This window comes from Lonchura striata, chromosome 5, assembly GCF_046129695.1.
Source record: "Lonchura striata isolate bLonStr1 chromosome 5, bLonStr1.mat, whole genome shotgun sequence".
In the NCBI taxonomy this organism is placed as follows: Eukaryota; Metazoa; Chordata; class Aves; order Passeriformes; family Estrildidae; genus Lonchura; species Lonchura striata.
Genome location: NC_134607.1, coordinates 43,204,569 through 43,221,239, shown reverse-complemented (window position 1 = coordinate 43,221,239; position 16,671 = coordinate 43,204,569). Strand labels below are relative to the sequence as shown.

General features: G+C 40.2%; 1 protein-coding gene across 3 annotated transcripts in view; it reads right to left on the bottom strand.

The window, feature by feature from the left end:
• Positions 1–6,451: 6,451 nt before the first annotated feature.
• MSRB3 (methionine sulfoxide reductase B3) overlaps positions 6,452–16,671 on the bottom strand; it is a 79,064-nt gene continuing 68,844 nt past the window's right edge. For all 3 annotated transcript variants that reach the window (XM_021547365.3, XM_031507898.2, XM_021547366.2), the window contains exons 6-7: positions 13,898–13,995; positions 6,452–8,907 (exon numbers count right to left, since the gene is read on the bottom strand). In XM_021547365.3, coding sequence (XP_021403040.3) covers positions 8,743–8,907; positions 13,898–13,995 — 263 coding nt within the window. In that variant the 3' untranslated portion in view covers positions 6,452–8,742. The remainder of the gene's footprint in view (positions 8,908–13,897; positions 13,996–16,671) is intronic.

The following is a 16,671-nucleotide window of genomic DNA, read 5'->3' as shown; positions in this document are numbered from 1 at the left end:
TAATACAATCCCAGGCATGAAAACTCTTTGTGAGCTGAAGGTGAGCATTTTGCCCCAAGTTATCTGGTTTCTCTCAAAATATAAATATTCTTAGGTAACGTCTGTCTTTTTAAAAATAGTGGTTACCCAAGGTGATTTGAAGGCATCTCTCAGTACCAACTTGTGAACAATTCCAGGCTTACTCTTTTATAGGTCTCCAACAGCAGACTGCCCAGCCCACAGATATTGATAAGGACAAGCTGCTTGATCAAGTGGAATGGAGTTCAGATTTATCTCTACACACTGGCAAACACATTGAAATTTTGCATTGCCCAGGAGGCATTTGGAAAGCAGAACTCCTTGGGATCTGCCTGTATGACAGTTTCTCAACCTGTCCTCATTGCACTGGTTGCCTGGATGAGTGTCTCAGCTCTGCCATTTTGCTCATTTTTCCTTCCTTACAGAGTTCATACTCCTCCTTCTCTCTGGAACGCCAGTGTTTTAAAATGCAATTGATTTGAATATATCTGCTAGATTATACTCAGTGTAACTGGGTATGCCTTTGGTGGTTCATGTAGTTGCCTCCTGGGGTTGCAGTGCTTGCCTCTCCATATTTAACTCGCTGTCATAGAGAGCACATGGACTATTGTGATATACTGATGCTGCCTGCTATTTGTCTCTCTTCTACACTGGTTTCAATCTGATGTAAAGCTACAGAAAACACTTAAATTTTACCAGTGTGAGACACTGAAAGGCTTTCCTTCAGTCATTAGCAAGTCTGATAGCTCTCATTAGTCTACTTTAGTCATTGGAGAAAAGAGATGTGTGTTTCCTACACTGGTGGCATAAACACTCCCCTCACTTTTATACTGCTGGAAGAAATGTGTGTTTTCAGGGCTAAAACAGTAATCCATTCACAGTGCATTTCTGAAACCAACTCTATTCTATTTGTCTCACTTAAATGGTCAAAACTGTGAAACTGGATGCCCCAGGTTCTACTCCTAACACCTAATAGAGATTCTTTGAAGAGATGTTTTGAAGACATTTGAAATAGGAACCCCTGTGCCCTATTCTCCCTGCTGTTGTGAAATTCTAGGTGAGTCCACACAGATGTGGATTTTTATTGCAGTTTAACATTTCTAAATACCATGCTGGTTAAGAATAGGCTGAATCCTCTAAAATTTATTTTTTGCCCTCTAACTTGACTGATGAAATGTATCTACTAATTAAATATCAACAGGAAACAAATGTCTTCACAGAGGTAAAGTAGTTATCTATGGCAATTGTGGTTTGTGGTGTAAAAGCTAGGATGGAAAAAAATCCACATTCAGAAAGACGCATACATTTTTCAACAGTATATATGAACTTGTGCATGGCCACCCAGCGAGGGATGGAAGTGGCTGGAGACAGATGCCTTCTCCAGAGTGGACTTGACAAAGTATAGGAGACAATGCCTTTGCAGCCAAGCTCTCCACAGATATGACAATTCCTGTACCCTTAGACAGAGCAGACTTAGCCAGTTAGCAAGGAGAGGCAAAGCTGTGCATCCCGCTCAGTCAGCCTCAGCTCTGCAATGCCATTCACAGGGGAATGGTATTGGCAAAACTGTACTAAAAGTGCCTCCATTTGTACTAATAGTAACAACCTATCACAGATTTTTTTTTTTCTTGCCACCCAATATCAGCTTATTAAAGAATAATTTCTTCGCTTTTTCGACTGGTGACTGAGAAGAAAATCTGACTTTTAGAAATCTCTGTAGCCTGAATAGTTTAAGCAACTGAAAGATGAACTATAATACCCAAAGGAAAGTGGAAAACCTACCATGTCACTTCGCATCTGGGTGTAGGAAAAATGCTGTTCCACTATGACCAAAATGCTTTTAGATAAAACCCACTACTGGGCACTGTCTTAGCCTTTCAAGAAATCACTCCACTGTAAACAATGACTGCAGTCAACACAAAATATTTATTCCTCTCATCTGAGAATCTTCCACATGCTTTGAGGTACTCGAGTTCACAAGTGAGAATACTAAATATCATCCCTGTTTCATGTGCATTAGTCAGCTCTTGGACTCTCTCCCTTGCTGTCATGGTGTCAGTAAGGATGAGTGAAGCTGCCCTTTGCCCAGACTTCTGTTTGGTTTAAAACACCAGATTTGGTTGTAGCTAAAAGCACCTCCCACCGTGGATGTCCTTGTTTTCCAAAGTAAACAGTCTCTGGCGTCTTGTGACCTGAACAGCCCCAAGTGTCTGACCTTGAAAAACAAAAAAATATTTTATTTGAAAAGAAAAATCTGCAGCCTAAATCATTTGAGGCACTGCTTTCCTTCCTCAGCAGGATGCTGGAATGTCCAGGCTGTGGTAGGAGCTGCTTATACGCCACAGACATACACAGGAACATATTTGCCCTCTAATGATATATTAGGCAATGGCTTTGAGTTGGCAGGCTACTAAAAGCCCTAGGCAAACAAAGATAAAATTGTAATTTATCAACAGAGAATGCTGAATTCATGGTCACTGGTGACTGCTGGGACTAGTGGTAGCCCACAAAACTGAAGCTGACAACACAAAGACAACAAACTCCAGATACTGTTTGGACCTTTCTTAGCTTTGGGGGAAAAACAAGCTGTTTCAATTTTTTCCCCAAGAAATTGTTCAAACTAGGAACAAGATAAAATGATCACTTTTCTCCAAATCCAGTACAACATGGCTCAAGCAGCAAGAGTGTATGAAAATAATGTGATTGCAACTACCTTCTACAGCATGTAAAGGAAGGCAAGAGAACAGAGCAGTGGGGGTGCATGCAGAGGCAGCCGGGGCACTGGCTCACTGAGGAGTCAGCAGTTTGGGCTTTTGTGGTACAGCTCTCTCTTTTGAGAATATGGTCCATGGCTTTTAGGACTTAAATTCTCTGAACTAGTTATTTCAGGGAGTAGGATTTTTCCAAAGGCCTTGTCTTCCTGTCAAAGATTTTAAGGATTCTTGAAAATATTTTATCTCACGTATGTTGAGACATCTTTCCCAGTAGTTCTTTCCATCACTTCAGATTTATAGGAGCTTTTCACTAAAGTAAGTGATGTTAGACACATACCAGAATGAGATTAAGAATTAGGACCTACTTTTACAGGGTTTCACAAGTCTGTGTTATTTTGATTGTCCTGAGTTAAATGTGATCTTAATAGTGTGCCATGATGGAAATCCATGCAACTTAAGGTGAATCAGAGATGCAAACAGCATGGGGCAAAGTGCAAGTTCCTCTTCCCCTTTTCCCACCCTCCATGTACCCTTCCATCTCCTGACTGATCTCTATATGGAAACCAACTGTTCTTACAGCAAAGAATTCAATCTCCTCACCAGTTGTAGCATCATTGCCACAGTGATCTCCGTGAACTGATCCAACTAATTTCACCAAAAAAAATCAGTGAACAGCTAAGAAATCACCAGAGATGCTGGCTGTTAGAGACCTAGGGCAAATGTGGAGTTCTGGAGGTGAAAGGATCTCTACACCATTACGGCCTTTAAAATTTCCCAGTCCCAGAGGTAAATTTTCATGGGAATAAAAAGCTGTTTCAGATCACATCATATATTTTCTGCACTGCCCAACAGTTATACCTGAGGATGTTCTCCAGATGTTTGTGTTTCCATGAAACATACAAAAATAAAGTTGTAAACTGGACAAAACAATACTAAAAATATAAGAGCAAGGGCTTTAGAACAGCCGGGAAAAACATGAACATTAACCAGCCCACACACAAAATCAACTTGTCCTCTCTGAGAGGCCAACAAAGATGTATTTTATTTGCTTTCCAAAGAACTGCTACTTTTCCCAGCAGGTGGGCACATACAACTTGTCATGGCTTTTATACTGCCAACAAGCAATTGTTTGAATTTTGGGGAACGGATACTCCTTTCACTTGGGCATGCAAGAAGTGAGAAGTAAAAGGTCCAAGCCAAGATGAAGCAACACTTTAGACAGTTTTTATTCCACAGTGAAAAGAAAATAATAATGTGCTGTTGACTGGAAAACTACAAAGAGCAAAAACTGAGAGTGCACTGGCTAAGACATCTGCAGAGTGAAATGTCTTACCTGTTTGCAAGCTGTCTAACAAGAATAAAACACGACTTTGAAAATGGAAGCCTGTTGTCTTTTCTTTTCTGTAACTGTTTCTCTTTTCTGCTGGCTATATTGGCTATGCAAAATGTCTGAGTAGACTGGCTACAAGTCCTAGGGGGTCTTTGGGGAAGGCTTCTGTATTTTTCCTGCTTAATTTGGGCTGCTCAAGTGAGTACTGATCCCAAAAATATGTGGACACAATGAAAACCTTTTTGTTTAGTGCACTTAATACTACACTGGTAGCCTGTGTATAGGGATTTCAGAGTGTCACCTGCCTACATTGCTTGGGGTTTGTCTGTTACAGTGATTTCACTGGGGCATGTTTGCAGGTATTACCTCATCTTTGTGGTTTTTTAAGTGACTGTGAAAGGAAGACAGCTGTTGGCTGCTGTCATGGCTTTGATCTGAAAATCCTAGTCAGGCCCTGTGGTGCATGACTTCTCTTTACAACAAAGTGGGAGCAAGCCAGACTGGAATGCAGGTCTTCACACATATAGGATTAGACATTTTTGCAGGTTTATTGTGGGACCTGTAGGTGGCCTCATTTTAATAGTCAATAAAACAAGAAGTATTAATCCAGTTTCCCCATGTGCTAAGCAACATTTTGTCATATTCAACTTGGAAGCTGACAAATTTGCTTCTGGTACCATTGAATACTCTGCCATTCATAAAAAGTGGGTATATATAAAAAATCATTTATTGTAATTCAGAAATTGCAAACATCTGTTTTGTTTTCATCCTTATTTCCCGTTCCCTTCCAGACCATGGGTAAAGGACAAGAGGACTGCTGGCTATGTAGTGACATTAGCACAGATATTTTGTAACAGAATAAACACTGAGAAAAAATGGATGTGTATCACAAACTCTGTTAGAGAAGGTCTTACACAAATTCCATTGGGTAAATGGACTACAAAACAAGGTTAACTGAAATAAGACTGAGACCATTCAGTACAACTGACTGTCAGCATTCACATCCACACTTGGCCTCATGTTTGTGACCATACATTCTTTGCTGCCACCCCAGCAGAAACCCTGACTTATGATGTTGTCTTATTTTCATGCTGTAGTCACTCAGGTAAGGCCTCAATTTTGAGCACCTCATGTAGACACACTGGGGTTTTGTTTTAGTGTATGAGACCTGATAGATCTTGTGCAAAAGGCTTATGATTCAAGTGCCTTTTATATATGGAAGGCATAAAGCTATAGCAACAAGAGAATCTCAAAGCAGACGGTTAACTGGCCTCGTGTGGCTGATCCTGCCACCACTGCTTCTCCCACCCTGTGGCTGGGGCACCCTAGAGAGTGTCTCTTACTAGAAATTTCTCTGGTTTTGAAGTGGTGGGGTACACACGTGTGTTAAGAAAAACTGCATGCCGTGCGCTGCAAGACACAGCCTGCCTTGAGCTAGATGGGCCACAGAGACATCCCCCGTGTCTGCTGCCAGGGCAGCACCAGCAAAAGGATGAATGCCTCTGAAGATCTGCCTCAGCACAGCACCTCTGGGTGCTGACAGACTGGCCAGGCTGTGCTGGGACCACAGGGCAAAGCCAGCACGTGGCATCCAGCCCTGCATCTCCTTTTAGTGGGCACAAGTTAGTACCTCATTTAAGACATATCAAACTACTAACTTTTGAGAGGGAAGTACAGTGGATGGGTGGGACACAGAGTTCCAAGAGATTAATTTCTGGACTAAGAGGGATCATACTAAACTTGTAGACAGGTGTGCAGTGTGTCATCTTGGCAATGTTTGAGAACAATTAGCAAGGGATTTAATATCAGTGTAACTCTGGTTCCCACAAACATAAACATGGAAGCCAGCTTAAGCATAGTCTGCAACTCCTACCCCTCCCTTACACCTATCTTTTAAAACTTGCTGCAGGGCTGATTTACCAAGTGGCAATAACCTGCTGCCTGTGCAGTTGTACTCCAAACCTGCATCCTTTGAGATGAAATTTTGGCAGAAACCAGCTTGCCAGCTACATTTCTCCGCTGCAGATGGAGCCTGAGCACTGCAGGGCTCCTATGACTTGCTTGCCCGCAACTTACCACATCCCACACTGAATCTTTCGGAAGAGGCTAAAACTTTTGCTAAGTTAAGGTTCAGCCTTTCTCTATAAATTTCCTTGCTCTGCTGAGGCCTGGGTATTTGTGGTAGTCTTTTGAAAGCTGGTAGGTGCAAAGATACCTGGTACCCTGCAGTGCTGTGTCCCTGCCAGAAATGTGCTGGAGATAAGACACTATGTATAATATTCACAGTAAGTTATGGGAAAACAAAGTAAAAGCAGTTCCCTAAGACACCCTGCAGCGAAGGATGCTGAAACATGACCTAAAAGCAGATAAATAAGGAAGCAGAACAGAATTATTTATAAAGAAATTTATTTTATATTTGTGTACAGCAAATATATGAAAACAAATTTGATTTGAAAAATGTATATTGATTTATTAAAAGTATTGAACCCTCTTATGGAAAGGTTTTAGTTATTATAAAGGTACAGAAGGCTAAAATAATATATGTGTGTGTACATATATATATATAAAAATGTGCAAGTTTATATATATATAGTATATATAAGTAACGTGTGACTTACATGATTTTTAAGGTATCTTATTTAAACATCTGAGTAAAATAGAGATATTATAAAATATAGTTTGCTATTTCTACACAGTTTGCATTCAGTTTTTATAAGCATCTAGACAGTGCAAAATTTAAACATATAGAAATATTCTATTATTCTATACATTGTGCTCAGCTCCCACATTTCCTCTGTCATGATCATCACCAGACTGAACCAAATTTGGATGATTCAATACTAGCCTTTACTAGCATCTTCTAAGAGCAATAAAAGGAAATCTATCTTACCTTGCACTGTGGTGCAGTATAGCCTGTACACAAGAACAATGCATTTCCTATATTAAATGATCTAACTCCCAGAGATCACATACACCTCACCATATTGATTCATTTCATTGCATTCCATATCCTGCAAAAATAAATCTTCTGTAGGACAGCATACATTACTGTGTTCTGAAGGTTAAGTAATATATTTCTTTAACATAAGGCAGGAATATACTGAAATTTGATAATACTTAAATCGAACAGCAATCTGGAATTAAACCACATTTATATACCACGTTTTTATAGATGCTGCCTTTTAAATGTTTTTTCATGTCTTTCTAATGTTGCTAAAAACAAGGAAATTATGACCATTCCATATGCTTTCACAGTAGCTATATTTTAACTGAAGGGTGTTTGAACTTTAGATAATATGTTTATTATCACTGACATAAAAACCTCAATCCTGCTTCCATAAAAATAAGTGGTTGCTTTGTTCCTACAAAACAAAATTTGGATCCAAACACATTTGTCACAAAGTTTGCTAGTAGAAGTAGATACCATATTCATTAAGTCTCTCAGTGTTTAAAGGCAAAGTGGTAGCAAATACTGTGTAGTTTAGCTTAAAGAACAGTATTATGCACAATTCTAAGTGTCATTCAAAAAAATTGAAAAGCAGCTGTGAACAATATCTCATGGGACAGTGAATTTTGCTACATGAAAATTTCTGGAACTGTGACAGGCTTTTTTCAAATTAATTCTTACACCAACACTGTCACTCATGTCACTATATCGCTATTGCACAAATTAAAGACTGGATCTTGTATGCAGCATGCATCCAGACTAGCTAATCTTTAAAACTGGATATGTCAGGAGGGTCTCCCTCTTTCTGCTGCATGAATTCCTAAACTTCTCTCTAGCAGAAACTGTCATGTTTCTGAATCCTTGTAGCAACCACCAAGATAAAGATCCTAGTGTCATCCTTCATCTACTTCACTTTGCAAGTTTATCTCTGCACTTGCCCATATAATTACTCCCTGCAGATTTCAACTTTAATTCAGATTTGCGTTACACTTGTTGAATAGGCCTCTCACACAGACAAAGCTTCATTAGTAGCCTGAAAAAGTGAGCCTTACTTGTTAAAACCTTGGTTTAAATACCAAACAAAGGGGAAACACAGATGCTGAGACAATGTTTACATCCTCTCAACCACACCCTTGAAATTTCGGCAGTAAATTAGCCAAAGGATGGTTTTAACATCTTATCCACCTCTTTCAGTTGGGAAGGAACAGCCATAACTACAAGTTTTTGCAAGGTGCGGCTGATGCTGGGAGATGGTTGGATACATGTGACCAAAGGCTGCATGCCTCACAAGTCAGAACAAAGCAGAGATGTGCTAGGAATTCAGGATTTTCTTATGCCCAGAAGTTTCCTATAGACTGGAGATAAACAGAAGTCCCATTTCCCAGGCAAAAACAAATAGTGTGTAAACCTAGAATAACACAGTATAAAGCATAAACTAATAACTAATGATGTAAAAGCCTCTCAATGTAAAGATTCCCCAAAGCAATCTCAAAGAAAAGAAGAAAAAAGAAAACCTGTGGACTCAGTCAATACATTTTTCAATCCAATTATACTGTAAATGCACTGGTAGGAAAGGCCTCAGTTCTGAAAAGGTGAGGAAGAAGGATGGTGCAAAATGCTTTCATACATTTGAACATTCTTAGGATATAAGAGAGCAGGCAACTTGAAAACTAGAAAACATTCCTTGTAAGCTGTGTGGGATCAACGCAGTTTTCTGCAGGCTTTGCTTCATCCTACAGCTCAGCTTTGCCTGTTTGGGCAGGACTGGCATTAACGCTGCCTTCTCCAGTGCTGTTCTTGTCTGCTGGCTTGAAAGATAATGAAGCAGAGTTTGTGCAGTACCGTTTGCCAGTTGGGCGAGGTCCATCATCAAAAATGTGCCCCAGGTGAGCACCACACTGAAACAAAATACAATAGAGGATCACTGTGTCTGTGTGCTGCTCCTCGGCAGCATCCCTGTGGTGTTAAGCAATGATGAGCAGCTGCTTCCAAGAAAGCACATTGGTGCCTACATTGCCCTTCCAAGTGGGATTTACAATCTACATTTATTTGCAGGAGTGATCCAGGAAGGTGATCTGAGATACTACAGGCACCTAAGACCTCAAGCCCAAATCTCCTGGGTGTTTCCTGACACACTACTGCATATACTTGGTTGGACCATCTCTGAGGAGCTGCCTGTTTTTGTAATGCTTTCATGGCAGCAGCACAGCTAAAAACATGGTGGTGAGGACAGCACTGCCCATGTTTCACTTACTGCTGTAAGGATATCTGCGTAAGAAAGGGACAGACTCAGCTCTGGGCTCTCCTCAGCGTACAACCATCTGCTACAACCCTTGGTAAAATAACTTAAACCCTTTGGTGATCCTGGCAAGGACCTAAAGCACTAAAGATATTCTTTGGAGGGTGTTCTCACACTTCTTTCTTTTTTCCTCTTCTATAGCCTGACACTCTTCTGAGCATCAAGGTCCCTCTGGGTGCACTTCCTGCCCCTGGAGGGGATGGAGCTCACCTACTCACCTCATAATAATTTCCATAGCACATACAAGATAGAGACAGGTGACTGAAAAAGACCTGCAGTGCAGATATGTAAAATATTCCTTAATAATCTTTGTCTGGGAGTAATTATAAATTATGTTGAATTTTGCTTCTGTAATGAATATGAAAGTACAAATGGCCTGCTGCCACTTTTTCTCTGTATGAATCAGACCCAAATACTTGCAGTGCTATTCAGGGTGAACACTTCTGATCCTGTCTATAAGAAAGGTAACAGTTCTTTGCTTTGCAAGGACTGCTTTACAAATACACTATTTTGAAGAAGCTAACCCTGCTGATCCTTATTCAAAAATTAGGATTACTATCACTGCACATTATGGCTGACAATTTATCTGGATAAGAAATTCTTGTAATTAGTGACTTGAATTCCACAAGTTCATTTTTACAGCCTGCCATGAGAAACAAAAAAATAAAACCTTGCACTGGAGAAATATTTATCTTGAACAGGAAAGTCATGCTGCTTTACCAGAGAGCCTTGGCCTTTCAAGTCAACAGCAGATCTCAGTGAGAGGTGGAATGATGCAACTGAGATCACAGACCTGCTCATGGGCTCACAGTCAGACAGCAAAAATTAAAGACTGCAAATTATTCTTAACGTTTAATTAATTCATAGTATTCCAACTACCTAGAGGCAATAGTGATTATTCCAAACTCTGAATGAATTAGTGATAGCAATTCTCTACCCTGAAGTTAATGTGTTGCTAATGTTCTCCTGCTGTTACAACCTTTAATTCACCAAAGCAGCAGGAAAGGTGTCTGTAGAAGCATGGTAAGGTTTTGCCTCCAGGTTAAACTTTCTAAATGGACTGAAAGGCTGGGGGACGCTCTCACACCAGCTAGGTGGGACAGAAACTCTGCTGATTTAATAACAGCTGAAACAATAATCTTCACTGCCTTCAGGAGCAGAGCAGGTAGACATGGGAAGCTTCAGTGCTCCCACCTGTTGGTTGTACCCATGCAGACACATCCCACATCCCACAGCAAGTTCCCTGCTCCTGCAGAAGTGTCACTGAGACAGCCACGGCAGTCCAGCAAGTATCTCAATAACAACCAAGGGCTTCTAGCCCACAGTATGAGCAGAATGAACTCCCACAGGCAAAATGGCATGTATGACTGGGTTAAGCAGCAGTTGCTCAGCTTTGTAAGGAAGGAAGATAAAACAAGGGAAATAAATAAAAAAGAAGTTGAATGGGACCTAGAGAAAACTAAATTTCAAGTTCTCTTCCTGAAAGACTGCTGTCTTGCCATCCGTTCCTCCATTATCCATCGCTTATTATTTTTATCATTTTCCTTTATATTGAAGGCCTTTTTTACATTAGTGTGTGCAAAAAACCTGAGCTGTTTCTGAAAGTGGGGTATCTAACAATGAAGCATTTCACCTGATTATAACCATACCTTTGCGGGGGGGGGGGGGGGAGGGCGGGGGGAGGGAGGGAAAGTAAGTGTCCCAGAGGGAGTATTTCTCTAAATGCTCAGCATCCTAATTAAATCACCTCATCTCATCTCAACTAAGAGTGCTTCAAAACCTTCTGGTTGGAAGTGTTAAACAGATATTTTCCAGACTAATACTTAACAAAAGATAAATCATTCCCTCTCTACTGGACAGAAAAAGAACAAGAGAAACTTCAGAAATAAATGGTCTATAGAAGTAATATGTTCACACACAAAGACAATCTATCAAAAAGGTTTTCCTCACAAAACCTGAGAAGTTGTATGAGAGTCCAAAGTAGTCTCATTACATCTTTTTGTGATGGCAGAATCACTCTAGGATTGAATTACTGCAAAATTTGTTACCTTTTGAGATTACTCCTCACCAAAAATTTATGTGGCGATTCTCTGTATAGAGGACTCTATAACTCATCTGCCCTAAACAGGAATGTATTTCAGTCCTTTGTATCACAGTATAAGAAATCTGGCACTCAGCTGAGAGTACAAAGGATGAATTGACTTTACTGTCCTCCCCACACATAATAGGTGCTGTCCATTTTCCTAGGACATATATACATGCCTGCAGAGCCTCTGAAAAAGAAACAGTTATCTATTGCAGCTTTGTACATAAATATATTGGGCAAAATGAACTGGGACAGTGAAATGGTTAAAGCATTCCAAGTATGTGCTTGGGAGAAGGAAAGGAGGGGGTCACAACTAACTGTCAGTATGCTTGGATCTCCCAAACCTCCTGGTTCTAATATACTGCTGGGAGGCATGGAAAGCAGCTTGCAGTCAGCTGCTGTAGTTGAGAGTTCAAGCTATTGGTGTGCAAACACTACTTCTGTGACTATAGAATTTTACTGATTTGTACAGGAAAAATAGTAGGTAGGAAGACCACAGGGAAAGGGACACTGAATAGGACAGAGGAAAAAAAGAGATACAACAAGTTTTACAGTATTCCTCAACTGCATTTGTGTTGATTTCTGTCACTAACCACTGACCTTTTAAATACACCAGGGTGTGTTCCAAAAACTATGAAAGTTATTTCTAGGATAATCCCATGGATGTATTTGATTAATATTACAGTGATTTTTTTCCCCTATGTTTGCTTTTTATAATGAAGAACATTAAAAAATATTTATTTTATTGTCTCAGGCAGGTGGGAAGGACTTTAAAATAAAAATCAACTACTTTTTCATCTGCAAAGGATTAATAAGGTTTTGGGTGTGGGAGCTGGTATTTCCCTTTGGTTCTACCAAGGTCTATCATACCAATCACACTGCTTTGTAGGTTGCAGTAAAACTTTTTTTTTTTTTTTTTTTTTTTTTTTTTTTTTTTTTTTTCAGCTGTATGTGTGATTCACACTCCAGGGGCACATACACAATGGAGCAGTATTAGCTGTGCTGAGCACTGCCTGCAAAGATGTTTACCACTCCTCAAGCTATTTTCCTATGTGACTTGATCATCTGTGGAATTATTGCCCCAAGAAGTTGGAATAGTTGGTAGGAAGTTGCTATTGCATTATACAGCAAATATGACCTTGGTCATATTTTTTCTTCAAATTCAGATTTTAGTTTTGCTTTGATTTTATGGTGTCTGCATGTGACTGCTGCTAATATTACTGGTCTCAGGTCTTTTAACACTATTTTGTTTGGTAACAGAAAATGACATTCCCAGATTTCTTGGCTGACCACAGGCTTCCTTGGGCTTCTCCAGGAACTCTGGCCATCTCCTGAAGTGTGTCAGCAGATACAGGCTCAGCAAGTTGGCAACAAGCAGATTTTAGCACTGTTCAGGTCTACTAAGCAGAGCTAAAGTGACTGAACTGCATTTTTGATTATGGCGGTAACCTGCTGAAGCATGAGCTTCCCAATCCGCAGTCTCATTGTTACCTTGCTAGTGAATTTAGCGAAGTGGATATTCCCACCAAGTGTTGAATAGCTCTTCTACAGCATATCATCCCTGTAAAATTTTGAGAATTATGTAGTATACATAACAAACTAGCAGACATGCTAATTTGGTCATTAACATATTGGGCCAAATGCTCTATGCAGACTGAAGTTAAGGGATACTCTTGAGAAGTTTCTCCACTCACTCTGAGCCTTATATAATGAGGTCTGACTGACTAGTTAGGATGCATATTGTCAGGGATAAAATCAGTTACACCCCAACAACGCTGGAAGAACAGCGAATTATCACTGCCCAAATGGAACTGCTGCTTCTCTCAGGAGGAGTTTGAGAATGTGGAGCTAGAGGACTGCAAGCTGCTGGCAACAGCTGCTGAACACCAATGCAGCAGCTTCTCCCTTTGCTAGGTAATGATTATGCCATTCCCGAGGGCAGCACAAAGAATGAGAGAAAGTAGAACAAGACAGATTAACGGAAAATTTGGACATGTTTTGAATGACTACTGACTTAATTATTAAGGCAGATGGGATTATCTGAGGCAGCCATTAGGACTGTGCTGGGAATGAGTGCTGGGAACAAGTTAGCATGGATGCACAGTAATGTAGAGTGATTGAATCAGCACAGAGACAGTTGCTCCACTGCTTTCGACTTCTCTGAACTGCTCACATGTGGAGTCAGTCGGACAGGCTCAGGCTCAGGAGTTCCTTTGAAGGGACCCTCTTCAGGAAGACTATTTTTGTACACTCAGCACTGAGTCCAACCATTTACATCTGCTCTGTTAAATCTCACATGAGACAACAACATGCATTCCAATGATCCCTTTGTGCCTTCAGCTCGTTCCACTCAGCTTTTATACCTACGACCCATTGTGCTCTCTCACAATTATTACTATTTAATAGAACTTAAAGGTTTGAAAATCTCAAGGAAAGTACAGCACATTGTAATGGTTTTTGCAGCCTTTGCCATTGTGATGGTCTGTGTCTGCTATAAACTAACCTGACTGCAGGATATCTCAATCCGATGCATCCCATAGGAGAAATCATTGTTGAAAGCAATTGCATCAGGACTGATCACATCATAAAAGGAAGGCCAACCTGGAAAAGAAGAACAAGATAGGTAAAAAAAGAGGGTGTCTTTGTGGCAGATAGCACTGCAAAAAGTAGGACAGAATCACACTTTGAAAAATGTTTATCTGACTCCAGAGCATGGAAATAATGAAATGGAGATTTTTTTTTATCCTAAATCACTTAGGTACTGAGGCTGTTGAGGCAGGACAGTATGAAATGGCTCCACTTCAGAAGGTGAGAGAGTAGAACTCTGATTTATTTCAAATAAACCGCTCTTTTTATAGAGAGCTTCATCTAGACCAATTCTATTGGTCCTGAAGTAGAAACATCTCAACCATTGGTGTGCAGTGAGTGATGCACAGTGACAGAACTTATCAATAAACAACGTGAACAAGAGAGATAAATAATTACTTACATTCTTTCCCAACTGTTTCCCAGGCTTCTGCCTGGTTAGGAACTTTTGTTTTCTCTCTGACTGAACTGAGAATACCCACAAGGTACTTTGGAAAACTCCCTGCCAAGTACAGTTGTTTACAGGAAAGGACTAGCTGCCCAACCTCCAGCTCCACAGGGATTCCTGCATTCCACAAGCAGTGATAGCAGTTTAGCCCAGGGACAAAGGTCCCAGGTAAACCAATTCAGCTTTAACCACAAGTTAAAAAACCTCCCACAAATTCCACCCTGAATATAAACAGCAAGGCTTTGTGGAACACAAATGCTTTTACTTTTCCAATATAAAGATACGTAAAAAAATGAATTGGAAAATCGCAGTTTAAAGCCCTAAAACTTGCCTTAACCTTTGAATTCACCAAGGCAAACCCAAAAGGATGTGTTCAGACACTGAACCATCACACATTAGAGGCAGTGAGATGATTATTATCATGTCTTGTATCATAACAGTAGTGAGATCAGACAGGGACAGGTGGAGGCATAAGTATGCCTGTGTTAGACACTGGTGGATGATCTGCATATGGTCTGCATCCAGGATAAAACAAGCGCACTCACTAATGCACGTATTCAAAGCAACTGATTGCTGAGCACTGAGCTGTGTGACCTGACGCCAGATGATGATATGTGTACCTGACCTACCAATAATGGCCACTTACCAAAAGAATGACCTTCCACTTTTTAACTATTTCACACAAAGTCTCACCCTCTCCACAACACAGGTAAACAATAAGGCAGTGGTGACCCAGAAGATACACATTACATAGTAGCTTCTCAGCCACACCTCAAAAAGCCATCATAATGCTCCATTTCCTGAAGCAGGGTTCCCACATAAGCAACTGACGGCCTTTAAGGTCATGTCAGCATCTACCAGTGCCCATCTGAAATCTCACTAGCTATCTGTCCTTCTCATTCTCTTGCCAAATATAACACACATGTAGATGAATGAAGGGTGTATACAGCTTTCCATAAGAAAAGTGAGTAAAATTTTCTACACAGTAAAAGGAGATGTGGAAACTATCAACTTTTCTGAATGAAAATGTGTTAACTGGAAAAAGACCCATATATCTTCAGTTGTATCCTAGATTATTAAATACGGAAAAAGATTTATTAGGATGTAAGCATAACAAGCATATTTTTAAAACAAATGCTCAGAAGTATGTTTCTCTTCCTTTTTGGAACACACATATAGTAGCATTTCTAAACTACCTGAAGGCATTGCAAGCCGTAAGTCTTATGCTCACAAAGTGCCCCCTACCACCACAATTATTTTCACCCCAGAACTTCCTGCAGAAATAAGAAAGGTTATTGCCCTCTCTCCAGTTATTACAAATGGAAGAGTTACAGACAGCAGACAGACTGAGGAGCAAGCACCTTGAACACGGAAAATATCCTGCGAAACAGGAACTAAAAACAATGCAGCAGTGCCAACTGTAAAAAAAAAAATTATAAATCCTTCCCCTCATGCAAAATGTTGCTGTCAAACAACTACCTTTACAAACAGAAAAGGAGTAAACATACGACAAGTTTTTTACAAGGGGTTATCCTGTTGACAGAAAAATTGATGTTTCCTAATTGATGGCTCCTTTCCAACACCATTTGTCATCTTCTTAGCTGGCCCTCTGTCTTATGAAAATTGAGGCCTAGGGCTAGTCAGACTATCTTTAATGAAGCCTTTTTTGTTTGTCTGTTTGTTTGTTTTTTAATTTAGTAATTTTGCAAAGCAGACATACCAGTTTGCCCTTATGTGATGGCAGAGGAGTTTCAAAGAGAGAGTGCTTTGGAACAACCATCTGATCATGTGAAAACCTTTAGAGAAGGCAAACTTCAGGGCTGCAGAAATTCTCAAAGAAAACCATGCCTCCTTCATTATAGCAATGAGGGGGAAGCTTCAAAGACTACAACACAGAGATTGAAGTAATCTGTGTTTTGCTGAGAAAATTATCTTGTGAGAAGAGTTTGGAAGAGATGTGTTTATGTCAGCTTTGACATTAAGAAAGACCATCCATCCTTCTTTCTCTGGACTTCTCCTTTTGGTCTTCCCGATTACCAGAGAAAAATTATTTGCTTTGGATATACTCCATGCGCTTCTAAAAATGAAGTAATCCGAAACCTATATAAACAGGCAAGCTTCTCCTAAAGTAGCCTTTGTACCCAACTGGAGTGACTTCAGATTAGACTGTCAGTTCATGCTACATGTTCCAAAGGCTCCACCACTGCCACATATAGTCCCCAGGAGAGGGACTAGGAAACAGA